Source organism: Scyliorhinus canicula, chromosome 15 (genome assembly GCF_902713615.1).
Source record: "Scyliorhinus canicula chromosome 15, sScyCan1.1, whole genome shotgun sequence".
NCBI classification, from domain to species: Eukaryota; Metazoa; Chordata; class Chondrichthyes; order Carcharhiniformes; family Scyliorhinidae; genus Scyliorhinus; species Scyliorhinus canicula.
Genome location: NC_052160.1, coordinates 39,850,396 through 39,872,375, shown reverse-complemented (window position 1 = coordinate 39,872,375; position 21,980 = coordinate 39,850,396). Strand labels below are relative to the sequence as shown.

Here is a 21,980-nt window from a genome sequence, read left to right as displayed (position 1 = left end):
CTTAACCTTCTTCTCTCTAACAAAAACAGCCTCAAGTCCCTCAGCCCCTCAGACCTAACGGTAACTTCCTGTTTTCCACTTTTTTTTTCAAAAGTGACGTCAGAGGGAAGCTGTGATCTGATTGGTTGATAACCAATCTGCCCCAAATTTAAAACTCGTAAACTTAAATTAAACAAATTAATTAATTAGAGATGGCTGGTCAGGTGATGTGCTTAAGCTGCCTGATGTGGGAGCTGGCAGATCCCATTGCGAGCTGCAGCGACCACATCTGCAGTAAGTGTTGGCTGCTCGAAGAACTCCGGCTCAGAGTTGATGAGCTGGAGTCTGAGCTTCACACACTGAGGCACATCCGGGAGGGGGAGGCTTACCTGGACACTTTGTTTCAGGAGGCAGTCACACCTGTCAGAGTAAATTGTTTAAATCCTGCCAGTGGCCAGGGACAGCAGGGTGTGACTGCAAGTCAGGCAGGTAAAGGGAACCAGCAGTCAGGAACTCAGGAGCCTCAGCCCTTGACCCTGTCCAACAGGTACGAGGCACTTGCTCCCTGTGTGGATGGCGAACAGGGCTGCAGGAAGGATGAGTCAGCTGACCAAGGCACCATGGTTCAGCAGGCCATTCAAGGGGAGGAAGTAAATAGGCAAGTTGTAGTTGTAGGGGATTCTATTATCAGAGGGATAGATAGTATCCTTTGTGAGCAGGATCGAGGGTCCCGCATGGTATGTTGCCTGCCCGGTGCTAGGGTGCGGGACATCTCTGACCGGCTTGAAAGGATATTGGAGAGGGAGGGGGAGGATCCAGTTGTTGTGGTCCATGTCGGTACCAACAACTTAGGCAAGTCTAGGAAAGAGGACCTGTTTAGAGATTATAAAGAGTTAGGATTCAAATTTAAAAATAGGTCCTCAAGGGTCATAATCTCCGGATTACTGCCCGAGCCACGTGCAAATTGGCATAGGGAGGCAAGAATAAGGGAAGTTAACACGTGGCTGAAAGAGTGGTGTGGGAAAGAGAGGTTCCTTTTCATGGGACACTGGCATCAGTTTTGGGACAGGGGGGACCTATACCGTTGGGGTGGTCTCCACCTGAACCGAGCTGGGACCAGTGTTCTGGCGAAAAGAGTAAATAGGGTGGTCAATAGGACTTTAAACTAGAGATTGGGGGGGGAAGGGAAAGTCAGGGAACCAAGAGGTGAAGGAATCAGTGGGAAGCGTAGCTGCTTAGGATTACAAAAAATTATGAAAAGACAGAGCTCAGGAGAGGTTACGATAGTCCCCATCTCACAAAATATGACACAGTGTATGGAAAGGCTCAGTAAACCAAGGTCCACCACACTAAGAAAACAAAAAGGGACAGTCAATAGGGAATTAAAGGTGCTATATTTAAATGCCCGCAGTGTACGGAACAAGGTAGATGAGCTTGTGGCCCAGATTGTGACTGGCAGGTATGATGTGGTAGGCATCACAGAGACGTGGTTGCAGGGGGTTCAGGACTGGCAGTTAAACATCCAGGGATTTACAACCTATCGAAAAGACAGAGAGGTGGGTAGAGGGGGCGGGGTTGCCTTGTTAATTAGAAATGAAATTAAATCAATAGCACTAAACAACATAGGGTCAGACGATGTGGAGTCTGTGTGGGTAGAGTTGAGGAACCACAAAGGCAAAAAAACCATAATGGGAGTTATGTACAGGCCTCCTGACAGTGGTCAGGACCAGGGGCACAAAATGCACCACGAAATAGAAAGGGCATGTCAGAAAGGCAAGGTCACAGTGATCATGGGGGACTTCAATATGCAGGTGGACTGGGTAAATAATGTTGCCAGTGGACCCAAAGAAAGGGAATTCATTGAATGTTTACAGGATGGCTTTTTGGAACAGCTTGTGATGGAGCCCACGAGGGAACAGGCTATTCTGGACTTAGTGTTATGTAATGAGCCAGAATTGATAAAAGACCTTAAAGTAAGGGAACACTTAGGAAGCAGTGATCATAATATGGTAGAATTCAGTCTGCAATTTGAAAGAAAGAAGGTAGAATCAGATGTAAAGGTTTTACAGTTAAATAAAGGTAATTACAGGTGCATGAGGGAGGAACTGACGAAAATCGACTGGAAGCAGAGCCTAGTGGGAAAGACAGTAGAACAGCAATGGCAGGAGTTTCTGGGAGTAATTGAGGACACAGTGCAGAGGTTCATCCCAAAGAAAAGAAAGGTTATCAGAGGGAGGATTAGGCAGCCATGGCTGACAAAGGAAGTCAGGGAATGCCTCAAGGCAAAAGGGAGAGCCTATAATGTGGCAAAGAGTAGTGAGAAGTCAGAAGATTGGGAAGGCTACAAAAACAAACAGAGGATAACAAAGAGAGAAATAAGGAAGGAGAGGATCAAATATGAAGGTAGGCTAGCCAGTAACATTAGGAATGATAGTAAAAGTTTCTTTAAATACATTAAAAACAAACGGGAGGCAAAAGTAGACATTGGGCCGCTCCAAAATGACGCTAGTAATCTAGTGATGGGAGACAAGGAAATAGCTGAGGAACTTAATAAGTACTTTGCGTCAGTCTTCACAGTAGAAGACATGAGTAATATCCCAACAATTCAGGAAAGTCAGGGGGCAGAGTTGAATATGGTTGCCATCACAAAGGAGAAGGTGCTAGAGAAACTAAAAGGTCTGAAAATTGATAAATCTCCGGGCCCAGATGGGCTACATCCTAGAGTTCTAAAGGAGATAGCTGAAGAAATAGTGGAGGCGTTAGTTATGATCTTTCAAAAGTCACTGGAATCAGGGAAAGTCCCAGAGGATTGGAAAATCGCTGTTGTAACCCCCCTGTTCAAGAAGGGAACAAGAAAAAAGATGGAAAATTATAGGCCAATTAGCCTAACCTCGGTCGTTGGCAAAATTCTAGAATCCATCGTTAAGGATGAGATTTCTAAATTCTTGGAAGTGCAGGGTCGGATTAGGACAAGTCAGCATGGATTTAGTAAGGGGAGGTCGTGCCTGACAAACCTGTTAGAGTTCTTTGAAGAGATAACAAATAGGTTAGACCAAGGAGAGCCAATGGATGTTATCTATCTTGACTTCCAAAAGGCCTTTGACAAGGTGCCTCACGGGAGACTGCTGAGTAAAATAAGGGCCCATGGTATTCGAGGCAAGGTACTAACATGGATTGACGATTGGCTGTCAGACAGAAGGCAGAGAGTTGGGATAAAAGGTTATTTTTCGGAATGGCAACCGGTGACAAGTGGTGTCCCGCAGGGTTCAGTGTTGGGGCCACAGCTGTTCTCTTTATATATTAACGATCTAGATGACGGGACTGGGGGCATTCTGGCCAAGTTTGCCGATGATACAAAGATAGGTGGAGGGGCAGGTAGTATTGAGGAGGTGGGGAGGCTGCAGAAAGATTTAGACAGTTTAGGAGAATGATCCAAGAAGTGGCTGATGAAATTCAACGTGGGCAAGTGCGAGGTCTTGCACTTTGGAAAAAAGAATAGAGGCATGGACTATTTTCTAAACGGTGACAAAATTCATAATGTTAAAGTGCAAAGGGACTTGGGAGTCCTAGTCCAGGATTCTCTAAAGGTAAACTTGCAGGTTGAGTCCGTAATTAAGAAAGCAAATGTAATGTTGTCATTTATCTCAAGAGGCTTGGAATATAAAAGCAGGGATGTACTTCTGAGGCTTTATAAAGCACTAGTTAGGCCCCATTTAGAATACTGTGAGCAATTTTGGGCCCCATACCTCAGGAAGGACATACTGGCACTGGAGCGGGTCCAGCGGAGATTCACACGGATGATCCCAGGAATGGTAGGCCTAACATACGATGAACGTCTGAGGATCGTGGGATTATATTCATTGGAGTTCAGGAGGTTGAGGGGAGATCTAATAGAAACGTACAAGATAATGAATGGCTTGGATAGGATGGACGTAGGGAAGTTGTTTCCATTAGCAGGGGAGACTAGGACGCGGGGGCACAGCCTTAGAATAAAAGGGAGTCACTTTAGAACAGAGATGAGGAGAAATTTCTTCAGCCAGAGAGTGGTAGGTCTGTGGAATTCATTGCCACAGAGGGCGGTGGAGGCCGGGACATTGAGTGTCTTTAAGACAGAAATTGATAAATTCTTGATTTCTCGAGGAATTAAGGGCTATGGGGAGAGAGCGGGTAAATGGAGTTGAAATCAACCATGATTGAATGGTGGAGTGGACTCGATGGGCCGAATGGCCTTACTTCCACTCCTATGTCTTATGGTCTTATGGTCTTTCCTCATAAGATCTTCCCTCCATACCAGGCAACATGCTGGTAAATCTCCTCTGCACCCTTTCCAATGCTTCCACATCCTTCCTATAATGCGGCGACCAGAATTGCACGCAATACTCCAAATGCTGCCGCACCAGAGTTTTGTACAGTTGCAACATGACCTCATGGCTCCGAAACTCAATCCTTCTACCAATAAAAGCTAACACACCGTCGCCTTCTTAACAACCCTCTCAACCTGGGTGGCAACTTTCAGGATCTATGTACTATGAGATCTCTCTGCTCATCCACACTACCAAGAATCTTACCATTAGCCCAGTACTCTGTCTTCCTATTATTCCTTCCAAAATGATAGAAAGAGATAGAAAGAGATAGAAAGATAGAAAGAGAAAGAGTACATATAACATAGGCGGAATTCTCCATTTTGCCAGCAGCCCAGGGTTTCCTGACAGCTTGGGGTTGTGCCAGAATGGGAAATCCCATTGACTGGCCAGCATACGGAGCATCCCGCCGGCAGGGTGAGGCAGAAATGTGACGTGGCGGGACGGAGCACCCCGTCAGGTTGATAATACAAGCAAGACGCAGGCTGAATATAGACAGTTCAGATGGGCGAGGGAACAAGAAATACGAGAAGCAAAGAGAGAGTACAAGAAGTGACAGGCAGATAACAGAAAAGGAATTCCAAAGGTATTTTAAAGATAGATACACCATAACCAGCAAAAGGACCGAAAAAGGAGGAGTGGGTTGGATCAGAGGCAGAAAAGATGGGTTATGATTGGAGACAAAGGTATTGGCTGAGGTTAGCCCCTCTCTGGTTGCTGATTTTCGCAATCGGTGATCGGGCGGAGAATCCCTTTTTGCGACCAAATCAGGGCGGCGGCTGTTTTCGGATGCTTCGCCCCCTCCAAAACGGAGTCATCAGGGAGTACGCCGCACGCCGCTGGGATGGCCTCAGGACCTTATCTGAAGGCCCCCACCCCCCTCCCCATGCTCCGCCCCCGATGGGCCGAGTTCCCGAATACGTGGTTGAGTCATGGTCTCAGTGGTCAGGAATCTGGTGTGGCAGCTGCGGACTGTGTCCAGCCCCACCAAAGTCGGGCGGGAGCTGTGCTGCTGGCCAGAGCGGCTATGGCGAGGGCTGGGGGGGGTGGGGGACTGATGAGCGGTGGCCCAGGGGTGGTGAGGGGGTGTCCAGGGGAGAAGTATGTGGCAGATCGGGTCCCCCGCGGCTAGCACCATGTTGTATGGCGCAACCGCTGTAGGTCGTCACCATGCACGTGCCAATTCTCCAAGCTTTTATATCGGAAAGGACGTGCGTTTTATGTGGCGCCGCTGCCAGCCCCTCACTGGTTGGAGAATCGGTGCTGGGGCCTCGCTGATCTTTCCCACGTTAAACGCCACGGATCTTCCGGACAAAGCCCCAAAATCGTAGAATCCAGCCCAGGGTGTAAGGATAACCCCAGCCCACTACTGGCCAGTGAGTTTGAACTCAGGTGGTAAAGCTTTTAGAATTGATAATCTGGGACAAACTAACAATCACTTGAACAAATGTAGATAAATTAAGGAACGCCAACATGTATTTTTTAAGGACAAGTTATTTTGGCCAATACTGTTACGACACCCTGTGCTAGTGCATGGTCCATCCAACCCCACTTAGCCCAGAGTCGCAACACAAGTGAAATAAGAGTTTATTTAAAATCCAAAGTCCTTGGTTGATCCCAATAACTGCAGTCACCAGATTTGTAACTTTAACACAAGTAACCTTTTATTATGTACAGCATTATAATTAGACAGAAAATGTAGTACCCCTTTCCCAACCTCCCACCTAACTACCCCAGCTCCACACACACACGTAAACAACATAGAGGGAAAAATTGGTGAAATGGGAAAGAAAATATTCATAAAAAATAAAAGGATAAAGATCTTTAATGCACTGGGATAACATATAGTTAGTGTTTTCCTGAAGTTCAGCTTTCATTTTGATACTTCTTCCTTCCAGGCTTGAGATGTTTTTCTCTGGCGAGGTTGTCCATCACCTCTGCAGACTGAGCATCATTCCAGGTTCACATCAAATGATGTGCTGGGCACTCAATGCTTTCACAACAATACAGCAGTTCTTTCACTGGCAAACAAGAAATGTCTCAACATTTCTGCCCAGTTCTCTCAGAAATTAACTCACAAGAATCAGTCACTGACTGTTGTCAGGCAGAATATTGTTCCTGGCCAACACACCAGTTGCCAACTAACTAAATTGATCAGACTCCTTCCAAACATGGTTGCTAAGATCCATTCGGTGCCGAGGAGTTTGGCATGAAAGCGAAACCTGGGAACACAGTGTCCAGACAGGCAGGCTGCTTCAACCTGGAGTCTTCTGCTTAAAGGCCATTAGGAGTCCACGGACAGAAATAATAAAATAACATAAAAGAAATGGCAATAAAGTGAAGATGCAGGAAGGACTCTAACAATACAATCAAGTTTTTCAGTGAGATAACAGAGGGGGCTGTTGAGGGTAAAAAGTGTTAGATAAAATGTAACAGGAAGAAAATCGAAAGTGTATATGAAGTTGGATGAATGACGGGAAACATAATGAACCGTTATTTTTGGGCTGGAGGACAGTATATAGTGGGGTTTCCCAGGGAACGATGTTAGAATAATTGCTTGTCGTATTCTATATTAATGACTTGAACTTGGGTATGCAGTGCACAATTTGGAAATATTGTGAACTATGAGGAGCATAGTGATAGACCGAAAGAGGACATAGACAGGTTTGTAGAATGGGCAGACACAAGAGGAGGGATTCTCTATTGCCCAACGCCGATTTCGTAATTGGCGATCGGGTGGGGAATCCCTTCCGACCCTTCCAAAATGGCATCATCGTGTTGCGCACCGCACGCTGTTGGAACGACGTTGGCGCATCATCTGAAGGCCCTCCCCCAATGCTCTGTCCCCGGTGGGCCGGGTTCCCGACCGCAATGTAGGCGTGTGGCCTCAGCAGTCAGGAACCCGGCATGGCTGCCGCAGACTGTGCTGCTGGTCGGGGGTGGGGCTTCCACGAGGGCTGAGGCGACTGGTGGGGGGTGGCCAGGTGGTGGCCAGGGGGGCAGTATTTGGCAGGTCGGGTCCGCGCACGGCCGGCGCCATGTTGTACGGCACGGCCACTGCACGTCGTCGCCATGCGCAAGCGTGGCCAGGGACCCGGCCATTCGCTGGTCGTTTTTGAGAAGGGAGTTGGGGGTTTTACCCGGTAAGGCTGTTAGCCCCTCACTGGTCTCGGGATCAGTGAGGGTTCGGCGCCAACTTTGGCATCATAAATCACCGCAGTTCTCACGCCGGTGTCGGCACTTAGCCGTAAAATCAGAGAATCCAGCCCATGGATTGTGGAATTTAATTCAGGGAATTTTGAAGTGATTCATTTTGGTGGGAAGAATGAGGAATATAATTCTAAGGAGGGCTCAGGAGCAGACGGACCGATGGTATATGAATACAAATCATTGAAGGTGGCAGGTCAGGTTTAGAAAGCAGTTAATAAGGCACATGGAATCCTGGACTTTCTAAATAGAAGCACAGAATATAAAAAAGTGAATCAGTTTATGGTGAATCTACAAAAGACTTGGTCACCCTCAGCTAGAGTATTGTCACCAATTTTGGGTACCAGACTTTAAACAGCATTAGAGAGGGTGGAGGAAAGATTTACCAGAATGGTTCCAAGGATGAAGGACTTTGGTTATATGGAGCGGTGGCTCCATAGACCGAAAATCCTCACCCAAAGTCAACAGACTTTTGCCTAATCTTCCGATTTTACGGTGCCCCCCATTGCAGGACAAGAAAATCACAGTCATGGATAGATTGGAAAAGCTGGGTCTATTCTCCTCAGCAAATAGAAGGTCGAGAGGAGATTTGATAGAGGTGTTCAAAATCATGCGGGATTTGGACAGAGTAGATAGTGAAAAACTGTCCCCAATGTGGAAATGACAAGAACCAAAGGACACTGATTAAAGCTGAATGACCAAATAGTCAAAGGCGCCAGGTGGGAATACCTGCTATGCAATGAATGGTCAGGATCTGGAATGCACCATCTCAAAGTTTGGTGGAGATAGATTCAATTGTGGCTTTCAAAGGGGAACCAAATGATTATCTGAAGAGAAAAAAATTATATGGGTATGGAAAAAAGGTGGGGGTTGGGACTAGCAGAACTGTTTATGCAGAGATCCATAGAACATAGAACGATACAGCGCAGTACAGGCCCTTCGGCCCACGATGTTGCACCGACATGGGAAGTCAAAAACTAAAGGCCATCTAACCTACACTATGCCATTATCATCCATATGCTCATCCAATAAACTTTTAAATGCCCTCAATGTTGGCGAGTTCACTACTGTTGCAGGTAGGGTATTCCACGGCCTCACCACTCTTTGCGTAAAAAACCTACCTCTGACGTCTGTCCTATATCTATTACCCCTCAATTTAAGGCTATGTTCCCTCGTGCTAGCCACCTCCATCCGCGGGAGAAGGCTCTCACTGTCCACCCTATCTAACCCTCTGATCATTTTGTATGCCTCTATTAAGTCACCTCTTAACCTTCTTCTCTCTAACGAGAACAATCTCAAGTCCATCAGCCTTTCCTCATAAGATTTTCCCTCCATACCAGGCAAAATCCTGGTAAATCTCCTCTGCACCCGTTCCAAAGCTTTCACATCCTTCCTATAATGAGGCGACCAGAACTGTACGCAATACTCCAAATGCGGCCGTACCAGAGTTTTGTACAGCTGCAACATGACCTCATGGCTCCGGAACTCAATCCCTCTACCAATAAAGGCCAACACACCATAGGCCTTCTTCACAACCCTATCAACCTGGGTGGCAACTTTCAGGGATCTATGTACATGGACACCGAGATCCCTCTGCTCATCCACACTGCTAAGAATTTTACCATTAGCCAAATATTCCGCATTCCTGTTATTCTTTCCAAAGTGAATCACCTCACACTTCTCTACATTAAACTCCATTTGCCACCTCTCAGCCCAGCTCTGCAGCTTATCTATGTCCCTCTGTAACCTGCAACATCCTTCCACACTGTCTACAACTCCACCGACTTTAGTGTCGTCTGCAAATTTACTCACCCAACCTTCTGTGCCATCCTCTAGGTCATTTATAAAAATGACAAGCAGCAACGGCCCCAGAACAGATCCTTGTGGTACGCCACTCGTAACTGAACTCCATTCTGAACATTTGCCATCAACCACCACCCTCTGTCTTCTTTCAACTAGCCAATTTCTGATCCACATCTCTAAATCACCCTCAATCCCCAGCCTCCGTATTTTCTGCAATAGCCGACCATGGGGAACCTTATCAAACGCTTTACTGAAATCCATATACATATACACCACATCACCACCACCATCACCATCACACCACCATATACACCACATATACTACCCTCGTCTACCTGTTCAGTCACCTTCTCAAAGCATCCAGCATCGACATGATGGATTAAATGACCTCCTCTGTGTTTTAACCAGTCCACAACTCTATGATTCAACAGAGAGTCCTGGCCAATATTTATCCTTGAACCAACATCACAGAAACAGATTTGGGGGGGTGATTGCTGTTTGTGCAAGCTGGATGTGTGCAGGTTGGCTGTCATATTTCCAACTGTGACTACAGTTTAGTAGCCATGATATGGAGATGCCGGCGGTGGACTGGGGTGGGAACAGTAAGAAGTCTTACAACACCAGATTAAAGTCAAACAGGTTTATTTGGAATCACTAGCTTTTGGAGCGTAGCTCCTTCATCACCCTACGCTTCGAAAGCTAGTGATTCCACTGGACTTTAACGTGGGTTTGTACTTCTTACTGTGCAGCTTAGTAATTGACTGTAAAGTGCTTTAAACACTTAAAAAAGAAAAAATAGCACCTTTCATTTTTCTGAGGTGCTCAGTAACACAACACATAGAACATAGAACATAGAACGATACAGCGCAGTACAGGCCCTTCGGCCCTCGATGTTGCACCGACATGGAAAAAATCTAAAGGCCATCTAACCTACACTATGCCCTTATCATCCATATGCTTATCCAATAAATTTTTAAATGCCCTCAATGTTGGCGTGTTCACTACTGTTGCAGGTACGGCATTCCACGGCCTCACCACTCTTTGCGTAAAAAACCCACCTCTGACCTCTGTCCTATATCTATTACCCCTCAATTTAAGGCTATGTCCCCTCGTGCTAGCCACCTCCATCCGCGGGAGAAGGCTCTCGCTGTCCACCCTATCTAAGCCTCTGATCATTTTGTATGCCTCTATTAAGTCACCTCTTAACCTTCTTCTCTCTAACGAAAACAACCTCAAGTCCATCAGCCTTTCCTCATAAGATTTTCCCTCCATACCAGGCAACATCCTGGTAAATCTCCTCTGCACCCGCTCCAAAGCTTCCACGTCCTTCCTATAATGAGGCGACCAGAACTGTACGCAATACTCCAAATGCGGCCGTACTAGAGTTTTGTACAACTGCAACATGACCTCATGGCTCCGGAACTCAATCCCTCTACCAATAAAGGCCAACACACCATAGGCCTTCTTCACAACCCTATCAACCTGGGTGGCAACTTTCAGGGATCTATGTACATGGACACCGAGATCCCTCTGCTCATCCACACTACCAAGAATTTTACCATTAGCCAAATATTCCGCATTTCTGTTATTCTTTCCAAAGTGAATCACCTCACACTTATCCACATTAAACTCCATTTGCCACCTCTCAGCCCAGCTCTGCAGCTTATCTATGTCCCTCTGTAACCTGCAACATCCTTCCGCACTGTCTACAACTCCACCGACTTTAGTGTCGTCTGCAAATTTACTCACCCATCCTTCTGCGCCCTCCTCTAGGTCATTTATAAAAATGACAAACAGCAACGGCCCCAGAACAGATCCTTGTGGTACGCCACTCGTAACTGAACTCCATTCTGAACATTTCCCATCAACTACCACTCTCTGTCTTCTTTCAACTAGCCAATTTCTGATCCACATCTCTAAATCACCCTCAATCCCCAGCCTCCGTATTTTCTGCAATAGCCGACCGTGGGGAACCTTATCAAACGCTTTACTGAAATCCATATACACCACATCAACTGCTCTACCCTCGTCTACCTGTTCAGTCACCTTCTCAAAGAACTCGATAAGGTTTGTGAGGCATGATCTACCCTTCACAAAACCATGCTGACTGTCCCTAATCATATTATTCCTATCTAGATGATTATAAATCGTATCTTTTATAATCCTCTCCAAGACTTTACCCACCACAGACGTTAGGCTCACCGGCCTATAGTTACCGGGGTTATCTCTACTCCCCTTCTTGAACAAAGGGACCACATTTGCTATCCTCCAGTCCTCTGGCACTATTCCTGTAGCCAATGATGACCTAAAAATCAAAGCCAAAGGCTCAGCAATCTCTTCCCTGGCTTCCCAGAGAATCCTAGGATAAATCCCATCCGGCCCCGGGGACTTATCTATTTTCACCTTGTCCAGAATTGCCAACACTTCTTCCCTACGCACCTCAATGCCATCTATTCTAATATCCTGGGTCTCTGCATTCTCCTCCACAATATTATCTTTTTCTTGAGTGAATACTGACGAAAAGTATTCATTTAGTATCTCGCTTATCTCCTCAGCCTCCACACACAACTTCCCACCACTGTCCTTGACTGGCCCTACTCTTACCCTAGTCATTCTTTTATTCCTGAAAATGATGAACTTAAACACCGATAGAAACATAATTCAAACAATGTCAGACAGGAGTGAATGTTTCTCTTTTACCCAAATGTACTGCACATCTACAGATGTTGACACCTAGCCACACTGACATACAGTACCAGACAGGAATGAATCTTCCCATTACCTACCTATATGTGGACAGGTTCCGGTAATGAGACATGCAAGTTTGCACTGTATCAGACAGAAGCTGATACACACCACCACTGATGTATAATCCTGGCTTGACCACTTTGATGTACAATTAGAGTTGTTGGTCTACACCCTGCTCTGTACCCAGCTCTGCAAAAAAGATTGAGTAGCACCATGAACTCTGAAGGATATATCTGTGAGATTGGGCCTATGGCAGGTGATGAGAGGATTAGCACGAGAGAAAATTCCACTTGACCTTGTTCTCACCAGTTTACCAGTTGCAGATGCGTCGGTCCATAATAGTACTGGTAGTAATGATCACTGCACAGTCCTTGTGGAAATTAAGTCTTATCTTTTCACAGAGCACATCCTCCAATGTGTTGGAAGTCAAATCCTATGTGACTGTGACAAAGATAAACACTTCCTCCCTACCTTCTTGGCCAAGTACAGCTTTTGACAAGGTTGGTGACTCCTGCAGTGCCTCTTCACTGAGATGGGATTGCACTCACCTGGTCCCATTCTTATCTATCTGCCTGTAGTCACAGATTCACTTGCAATGGTTTTCCAGGTTTCTGCCATGGGTCTTCATGTGACAGAGCAATCACATTTCTCATCGACATGCTGCAACTTGATGACATCATCCAAAAATGCAAGTTTCCACATGTATGCTGATGACAGCCAGCTCTACCTCATCAACACTTCTCTTGACCCTTGCACTCTGTCTAAACTGTCAGATTGCTTCTCTTGACATCCAGTACCAGAAGAGCAGAATATTTTGTCAAATTAGCTGATGTCCTCAGTTCCCACTGTACAAAATCTATTTCCTCGCCGTTGATTCCCAGCAGCTGTCTGAGACTGAACTAGTGTGCTTGTAACCTTTGTGTCATAGTTGATCCTGAGGTGAGCTACCAATCTCATATCTGCACCATCACTAACATTTCCCTCTCCATAAAATCACCTGACTCACTTCTTGCCTTAGCTCATCCACAGAACCCTTCTCCATGCCTTTGTTAACCATAGACCGACTATTCTAACTCATTCCTGGTCAGCCACCCATATTCTACTCTCCTTAAACTTGACATCGCCCAAAACAGTATCCTAGCTCACAGTATGCACACTCAACAGCAGAAGCAACATGGTGTTGACAGAACGAAGCAACCAGACAACCAATGGATCAGATCAAAGCTCTGCAGTCCTGCCACTTGCAATCCTAAATGGTGGTGGACAATTCAACAACTAGTGGGAGCAGGAGGTTCTGAGCTCAGGTACCATCCTGAATTAGAAATAAATCTTCCTGTTCCTTCATTGTGGCTGGGTCAAAATCCTGAAACACATTCCCTTGGAGAACTATGCGAACACCCTCACCAGATAGACTAACAGTTCAAGAAGACACTTTCTTCAGGAAAATTTGGAACAGGCAATGAATTCTGACTTTGCTAGCAATACCCACATCCTATGAATTGACAGATATTGGGCATTTTCTCAATTCTCATTTTTACTCAAGGTTACTTCAGCCACAGGCAAGCTACAAGTGGTGATGTACCATTAATTCGACTCGAGACACATTTAGGATCCGAACTGTGGCTTTAATCAGCTAGTTGTTAGCCCGGTGATCGACTACAGAGAATGGCCGACCGCCGGGAACTCTGGGTACTTATACCCCGCCTCGGAGGCGGGGCCTACCTGCCTCTCGACCAATTGGAGAGCAGTCGCATGACTACTCCCAACCAATCGGACGAGAGGCACATGACCAGCCAGAGCCAATGGGAAGCCAGTGCTCTGCACCAATGGCAGTGCTCATATCCATACCGCCACAAGTGGTTTGAGATTTCTAACAGCTCAGTCACACCTTACCCATCTGTGAAATGTTAAGATTATTGCTGTTGCATTGTGATTGGCTGCGAGTTTGTTATTGCCTGTGAATAAATTAATTTCTCAGCAATTCCCAGGCACACATTCCCACCATTCCATTAATGAACTGTTAATTACATTGAAAATTACAGGGCACTTTCACGCCTTTCATAGTGAACATATCTGGCCCTCATCGAGTTAAAAAATGAATCAGCAAATTTTTGTTTTGAGCTAGTGTAAGCTGGGAATCATACAGCTGTAACAAGTCATTATGCTGAAGGGAGAATGGTGGGGCTGGGAGATTTAATGATGCTTGACTGAAACTATATACTGAGGGGCAATCAAGTGGGAAAGTTAAATGACATAGAGAATAGCAGAGAGAGAACAAAAGGATAAATTAAAAATTATGCTATGGAAGAATGGTAAAAGACAATGTATGAATATAGCCTGCGGTGATAAGAGAAATGTCCGTGCCAAGTGAATCATTAGAGACTATGGGGAGGTGGGGGAGGAGAGATTTATGATTGTTGGGCTGAAAGGTATTATTGATGGAAATTAATAACGTCTTCAATTTTTGAGTTCTCCCACATCAGGTATAACATACATTAGGTGCAAGTTAAAACTTCCTTCACTTTGTCTCAATAGTGTACTTTTTGCCTGCACCAGTGTAACATTTTTTTAAATTTATGTGTTGTGACCAGAATGTGGGCCATATTAGCAATTGCTGTGAGAGGTGTGATGGGTTTTCTCCTTGAACCACTCAGTCCTTGGGCTGTTAGGAGTGGCTTGCTTCGGTCATTTCAGAGGGCATAGCGTGAAGCTGAAGTCACATGGGTGACACGGTAGTTAGCACTGTTGCTTCTCAGTGCCAGGGTCCCAGGTTCGATTCCCGGCTTAGGTCACTGTCCGTGTGGAGTCTGCACGTTCTCCCCGTGTCTGCGTGGGTTTCCTCCGGGTGCTCCGGTTTCCTCCCACAAGTCCAGAAAGACATGCTGTAATTTGGACATTCTGAATTCGCCCTCTGTGTACCCGAACAGGTGCCGGAATGTGACAACTAAGGGCTTTTCACAGTAACCTCATTGCAATGTTAATGTAAGCCTACTTGTGACAATAAAGATTATTAAAGATTATTATTAAAATAAAACGTGCAGCTGAAACCAAAGTAGGTGTGGTTCTCCTTCAAGGATATTTATAGGCCTATTGGATGTTTATGTTAACCAGTTGCAGAGCAGTACATGAATCACAAGGCTGACATAGCTATTTAGTTTTGAAGTATGAACAGGTTTACTCCACTCCTCAAATAAATAGGACAAATCCTGTACTGCCAATTATCAATCCATCAGTCTATTCTCTTATCAACAACTTGGTGGGAGATGTTGTTGACAGTGCAATCAAGTGGCACTTACTCGGTAATAACTGACTCATTGTTGCTCAATTTGGGTTCCATCCAGGTCGCTGGGTTGCGGACATTGTTAAAGCCAAGGTCCAAACATGGACCAAAAAAAAAACTTAGTTCCAGAGGTTACGGCAGCATTTAAAGTTGTGTGACATCAAAGAACCTGAGTGAAAGTCATCAGGAAGGGAAATTTCTCTGGCCAGATCCACATCTAGCATAAGGAAGATGGTTGTGGTTGTTGGAGGCCAATCATCTGAATCCTAAGACATCACTTCAGGAGTTCCTCGGGGGAGTGTCCGAGGACAAACTATCTTCAGCTCCTTCATCAATAACCTTCCCTCCATCTCAAGATCAGAAGTGAGGATGTTCACAGATCACCGCACACGATTCTCAGATAATGCCCACAGCCAGCAAAACTAGGACAACATGCAGGCTTGGGCTATTAAGTGACAAGTAATATTTGACCACACAAGTGTCAGGTAATGGCCATCTCTAAAGAGAGAGAATCTAAACACCTTCTCTCGACATTCAACAGCATTGCCATCACCGAATCCTCTGCTATTACCATCCCGGAATTCACCATTGACCAGAAACGTACTGGACCAGTCACAATAAATAATGGACTACTAGTGCATGTCAGAAGCTTGGTCAGAAGTTGAGGAATCGCAAAGGTAAAAAGGCCCTGATGGGACTTATGTACAGGCACCTCGCAGTAGTCAGGATGTGGGGCAGAAAATACATCAGGAGATAGAAAAGGCATATAAGAACAGCAATATTACAATAATCATGGGGGACTTCACTATGCAGGTGGACTGGGAAAATCAGTTTGGTAGCGGATCCCAAGAAAACGGTTTAGCTCATAACAACGCTTTAGCTCAGTTGGCTGGACAGCTAATTCGTGATGCAGAGGGAGACCAACTTTGTGGATTTAATTCCCGTATTGGCTTCCCATCTTCCCAACCTTGCCCCTCGCCTGAGGTGTGGTGATTCTCAGGTTAAGTCAACCCCAGTCAGCCCCCCCCTTCAAAGGGGAAAGCAGCCTATGGTCATCTGGGATGATGGCGATTTTACTGTTATGGGCGGCACAGTGGTTAACACTGCTGCCTCACATTTCCAGGGTCCCAGGTTCAATTCCGGCCTCAGGTGACGGTCTGTGTGGAGTTTGCAATTTCTCCCCGAGTCTACGTGGGTTTTCTCCGGGTGCTCCGGTTTCCTCCCACAGTCCAAGGATGTGCAGGTGAGGTGGATTGGCCACGTTAAAATGCCCATTAGTTAGGTCGGGTTACTGTGGTTACGGGGATAGGGTGGAGGCCTGGGCTTAAGTAGGGTGCTCTTTCCAGGAGCCAGTGCAGACTTGATGGGCTGAATGGCCTCCTTCTGCACTGTAAATTCTATGATTCTGTGATTCTAAAAAATAAATTTGTGCAATGTCTACAAGATGGTTTTTTGGAGCAGCTTGTGGTAGATCCCACTAGGGAAAAGGCAATTCTAGATTTGGTGATGTGTAATGAGGCAGATTTGATTAGGGAACTTAAAGTGAAGGAACCCTTCGGGAGCAGTGACCACAATATGATAGAATTCATCCTGCAGTTTGAGAGGGAGAAGCTGGAGTCAGATGTAAGGGTATTACAATTGAACAAAGATAACTACAAAGGCACGAGGGAGGAGCTGGCCAGAGTGTATTGAAGGGGCGCCTAGCAGGGAAGACAGTTGCACAACAATGGCAGGAGTTTTGGGGGGTTATTCGAGAGGCACAACAGAAATTCACCCCAAGGAGAAGGAAACATGATAAGTTTCTGTTAACAAGGCAACCATGGCTGGCAAGGGAAGTCAAGGATAGCATAAAAGCATACAATATGGCGAGGATTAGTGGGAATCCAGAGGATTGGGAAGCTCTAAAAGGAAGCAGTGGACAACTAAAAAAGCAATAAGGGGAGAGAAGATGAAATATGAGTGTAAGCTAGCTAGTAATATAAAAGAAGATTGCAATTGGTTTTTCCCATATATAAAAGGTAAGAGAGAGGCAAGAATGTACATTGGACCACTGAAACATGAGGCTGGAGAAGTAGTAACAAGGAACAAAGAAAAGACAGAGGAGCTGAATAGGTACTTTGCATCAGTCTTCACTGTGTAAGACACCAGTGACATACCAGAATTTCAAGAGAGTCAGGGGGCAGAGGTGAGTGAAGTGACCATCATCAAGGTGGTGTTGGAGAAACCGAATTCACACCTAGCACATGTGTACAGTACATATAAGAGCTGATGCTGTGCACATAACCTGTAGAAAACCACACAGTGGGCCACACATGTAATTTGCCAACGTTCCCAGTTTAAAGTCATTCATTGGGCAGGAGTCAATTTGAAAAGCCATTCATTCCATCTATATTCTTTTCTGCATTAACACCATGACAGAAAGGTGCCTGTGGCCGTCAGAGAGTACACTCAACGGAGAAGAGGCTAGCAGTCTACAGAGGGAGGATTTGCAAAATGAGGTAAAATACATCAAGGGTGAACAAAACTGACAGAGATAGATAAGGAATCGAGGAAAGAGAGACTGAGAAAGGCAGAATGATTGTGAGTAAGAGGGACAGAGGGTGCGTTTCACTGCCAATTAGACAGGCAGCACAAACTAAATGGTTTTTATTTATACTTTGAGTCATTGCAATACTGGCCCAGAAGTGTGCAAACTGTTCCTTTTTATTCAATGTTTACTGTACAAGGACAGAAATGGATTGTGAAAGGCTTGTTCGACTTTCTTTCTATATTATAGAATTTCCCTTTTCAGACTGTAATTACAAAATAAGGTTCTATGGATATTGTTTGAACTAACTCTAATTAGACATAATCTGCCTATTTTACCAGATTATAAAAACAAAAGAACAAAGAAAAGGATTAAACATTACCTCCATCATTCAGTAAAATAACGGTTGATGTTCAGCCCCACTGCACTTTCTCACCCAATCCCTTTACCCCTTGAATGAAGCTAGAAACTGCAGGATATTTGAAACAAAAACGGGAAATGCTGAAAATACTTCGCAAATCCGGCAGCATCTGTGGAGCGAGAAAGTAAAGTTAACATTACGAGTCGAATATGACTCTTCTTCCAAACAGTTAAAGACAAGTATATCCTTACTTAGGTAAGAAGACCAAAACTGTACATTGTAGCCAGTTGTGGCCTTACTAAAGCCCTACATAAGCAGAAAGACTTCCTCATAAACTCTCCATTCAATAAAAAAAACGCTATTTGCTTTCCACATTGCAGCTGCCATTTATGTTCAAAATCCAATTCCCTCTGAATACCAACATTTACTCGTCTCTCACCTTTTACAAAATATTTTTTCTGGTCTTCCCATCATATTAAATAATTTCACCCGATATTAGACCCAATCCCATGGTTCCTAATTTTTCATAACATCCTCTTCTGAGGCACCTGATTGAAAGTCTTTCGAAAATGCAAAAAAAAGGTCCTCCACTGGCTGCATCTTATCTTTCCAGCCAGCCAGAAGAACTCTGAATACATTGCAAGCCAAGGATAAATGGGATAGACGTTGCATACAGATTTCTGGGTAACACAGCATCAGTCATTAGTATTCCTTACCCTGGAATATCTATGTCAATCACCATTGTCATCATGGTTTGACCTCATTGAAGCTCAGTATTCATTCGTTTCACAGGTTTGGATACACATTGCAGGTTTTACTAGTTCAGTCAATCTCTATTTCCATGTCAAGCTGGAGAGAAAACTTCATGGGCACATTGACTTGTTTCTGAAAAGTGTCTTTGTTAATCCTTTAGCATGCATCCCCATATGTGAGATTATAGATCTTCCTCTAAAAACATTGTCATGAGCATGAATAGTGTGCTGGAAGAGTGCCTGACATGAAGCACTGACAGAGAGAAACACAAATCACGCAGTATCATACAGGATTCAATTGTTCTCTTTCATGTGGTGAATTGCAACCATCTTCAGCCTGATGTTTACAGTGCATGGTCCATCTTGGCCCTCTCCTGCAGTCCCCACCATCAGATGTGTCAATCTTTAGCCAATTCAATTCACTCCACGTGATGTCAAGAAATGGCTGGAGGCACTGCAAAGTCTATGGGCCCTGATAACTTTCCAGCAGTAGACTTGTTCTCCAGCGCTAGTCGTATCCTTTGCCAAGCTGTTCCAGTACAGCTACAACACTGGCATCTAACCAACAATGTGCTGGATTGCTCAGGTATATCCTGTCCACATAAAGCAGGACAAATGTAACTGGTTACTTATAGCAGATCAGTCTACTCTTGATCATCAGCAAATGATGGAAGGTGTCATCAACAGTGCTATCAAATAGCACTTAGACAGCAGAAAACCTGATCGCCGATGCTCAGTGTGGGTTCTGTCAGGGCTACTCAGTGCAACCTTGGTCCAAGCATGGACAAAACAGTTGCGTGCCAGAGGTGAGAGTGACTGTCCTTGCCATCAAGGCAGCATTTGACTGAGTGTGGCATCGAGGAACCCCAGAAAAACTGGAGTCAATGGGAATCAGGGTGAAAACTCTCCACTGACTGGAGTCATATCTAGTATAAAGGAAGGTTGTTGTGGTGTTTGAAGGCCACAATTTCAGTCCCAGGACACCACTGCAGGAGTTCCTCATGGTAGTGTCCTGGGCCCAACCATCTTCAGCTGCTCATCAAAAACCTTCCCTTCATCATAAAGTCAGATGCGGGGAAGATCAATAATGATTGCATAATGTTTAGTACTATCCATGACTCCTCAGATACTGAAGCAGTCCAACAATGCATATAGTTGTAAATGGAAAATATGATGATGAACATAGACTCAATGGAAATAGTTTAAGGCTTTGTAAACCATGTAGCATTATTTATATTGAAAAGGTCGCAATGAAAAGTCACCTTCCATCTATTTTCATCAGTCACTAGCTTTCCCCCTTTGGTTTTGTATTACAGCCATAGAGCAGTAGAAGCTTATAACACATCTGCTTATGGAATCTGTTATCTGTCTGCATCTGTTTCAGTAATATTGGTTGAGAGCTATGTATAGGGAAGATCACTATGCAGGTTGTACTGAACTCTACTCTGGCACAAGTAACTGTCGGAGGTGGTGTAGTGGGGGGGGGGGGTCAGAGGGGAAATGGGAGAGGAACTGTAAATTAAAACTGAGATCCAGTGCTAAACAAGTCTTTCTTTTTTTGTCTTTAGAGACTTGATGCCCAAGACATTGGATGGTCAGATCACCATGGAGAAAACGCCCAGTTACTTTGTTACCAGAGAGGCACCAAAACGAATATTCTCAATGGCAAAGGAGACTAAACTTATCGTAGTGGTCAGGAACCCAGTGACCAGAGCCATTTCAGACTACACGCAAACCTTATCCAAGAAACCGGAAATTCCAACCTTTGAAGTTCTGGCCTTTAAGAACAGGACCCTGGGCCTGATCGATGCTTCTTGGAGTGCTATCCGCATTGGAATCTATGCCTTGCATCTGGAGAACTGGCTCCAGTTTTTTCCCCTCTCCCAGATCCATTTTGTCAGTGGGGAGAGGCTCATCATTGATCCAGCTGGAGAAATGGGCAAAGTGCAGGACTTCTTAGGCCTCAAGAGGATCGTCACAGACAAACACTTTTACTTCAACAAAACCAAGGGATTTCCTTGCCTGAAGAAACCAGAGGACAGCAGCATGCCGAGGTGCCTTGGCAAATCAAAGGGGAGAACTCATCCAAAAATAGATCCCGACGTGATCCACAGACTACGCAAGTTTTACCGCCCTTTCAACGTCATGTTCCATCAGATTACGGGAGAAGATTTTGACTGGGAAAAGGATGAAAATCAAGAAATCAGTTGAGGATATCAATAGCCTAATGTGAAATGGAAGAGAGAACAGAAACTGGTTTCTTATTTAAAAAAAGATATAAAAATAATAAGACTATATTGTTAGTCCTGTGAAATGAAGAATTTTATGAAGACTGTAATTAATAAAAAAAAGGGGAATGATTTTTAAGCTATATTACAGATTACCAAAGGTGTTGTGCTTATGAATTGTAATTATTTTGAAGATGAGTTGTGTTGAGTTCAGCTCACGTTTGTTGGGTTTTTTTTGGCAGTTCCTTTCACCCATATGAGATCAGCCTATAAAGTCTCCTGAAGAAGTTCCAATTTGTCTTTATTGTGTCTCCTTCAGGATGTGCAGCTTTGATTGATTTACTTTTACAATGCAAGGTGCAATGATTCATGATTTGGGTCACGGGCGAGAAAAATGAAGTGAGTGTCGAGATTTTGTGTTCATTAGAGTGAGGAATGTAAATGCAGATCCAATTTCCATTCCAGCCGCTGAACTTAATTTTCCCTAGGCAGATACATCACAGGTTAGATCGAGAGTAAAGCTTCCTCTGCACTCTCCAATTAAACACTCCCAAAGCAGGTGCAAGGCAGGTTAGATACAGGGTAAAGTTCCTTCTACTCCGTACCATCAATCATTGTGATCAAGAACAGGAATCTGAGGTCATATTTCTCCTCTCACAGTGCAAGGGCTCCTTTACAATTGCACATCTCAGCACAAATTGGAAACTGAACTTGGGATCTGTCTGAACTTTCTA

General features: G+C 44.8%; 1 protein-coding gene across 1 annotated transcript in view; it reads left to right on the top strand.

The window, feature by feature from the left end:
* The window catches only part of hs3st4 (heparan sulfate (glucosamine) 3-O-sulfotransferase 4), a 252,564-nt gene extending 231,029 nt beyond the window's left edge, over positions 1–21,535 (top strand). Inside the window, exon 2 of the mRNA XM_038820621.1 lies at positions 20,587–21,535. Coding sequence (XP_038676549.1) covers positions 20,587–21,229 — 643 coding nt within the window. The 3' untranslated portion in view covers positions 21,230–21,535. The remainder of the gene's footprint in view (positions 1–20,586) is intronic.
* Positions 21,536–21,980: the final 445 nt, after the last annotated feature.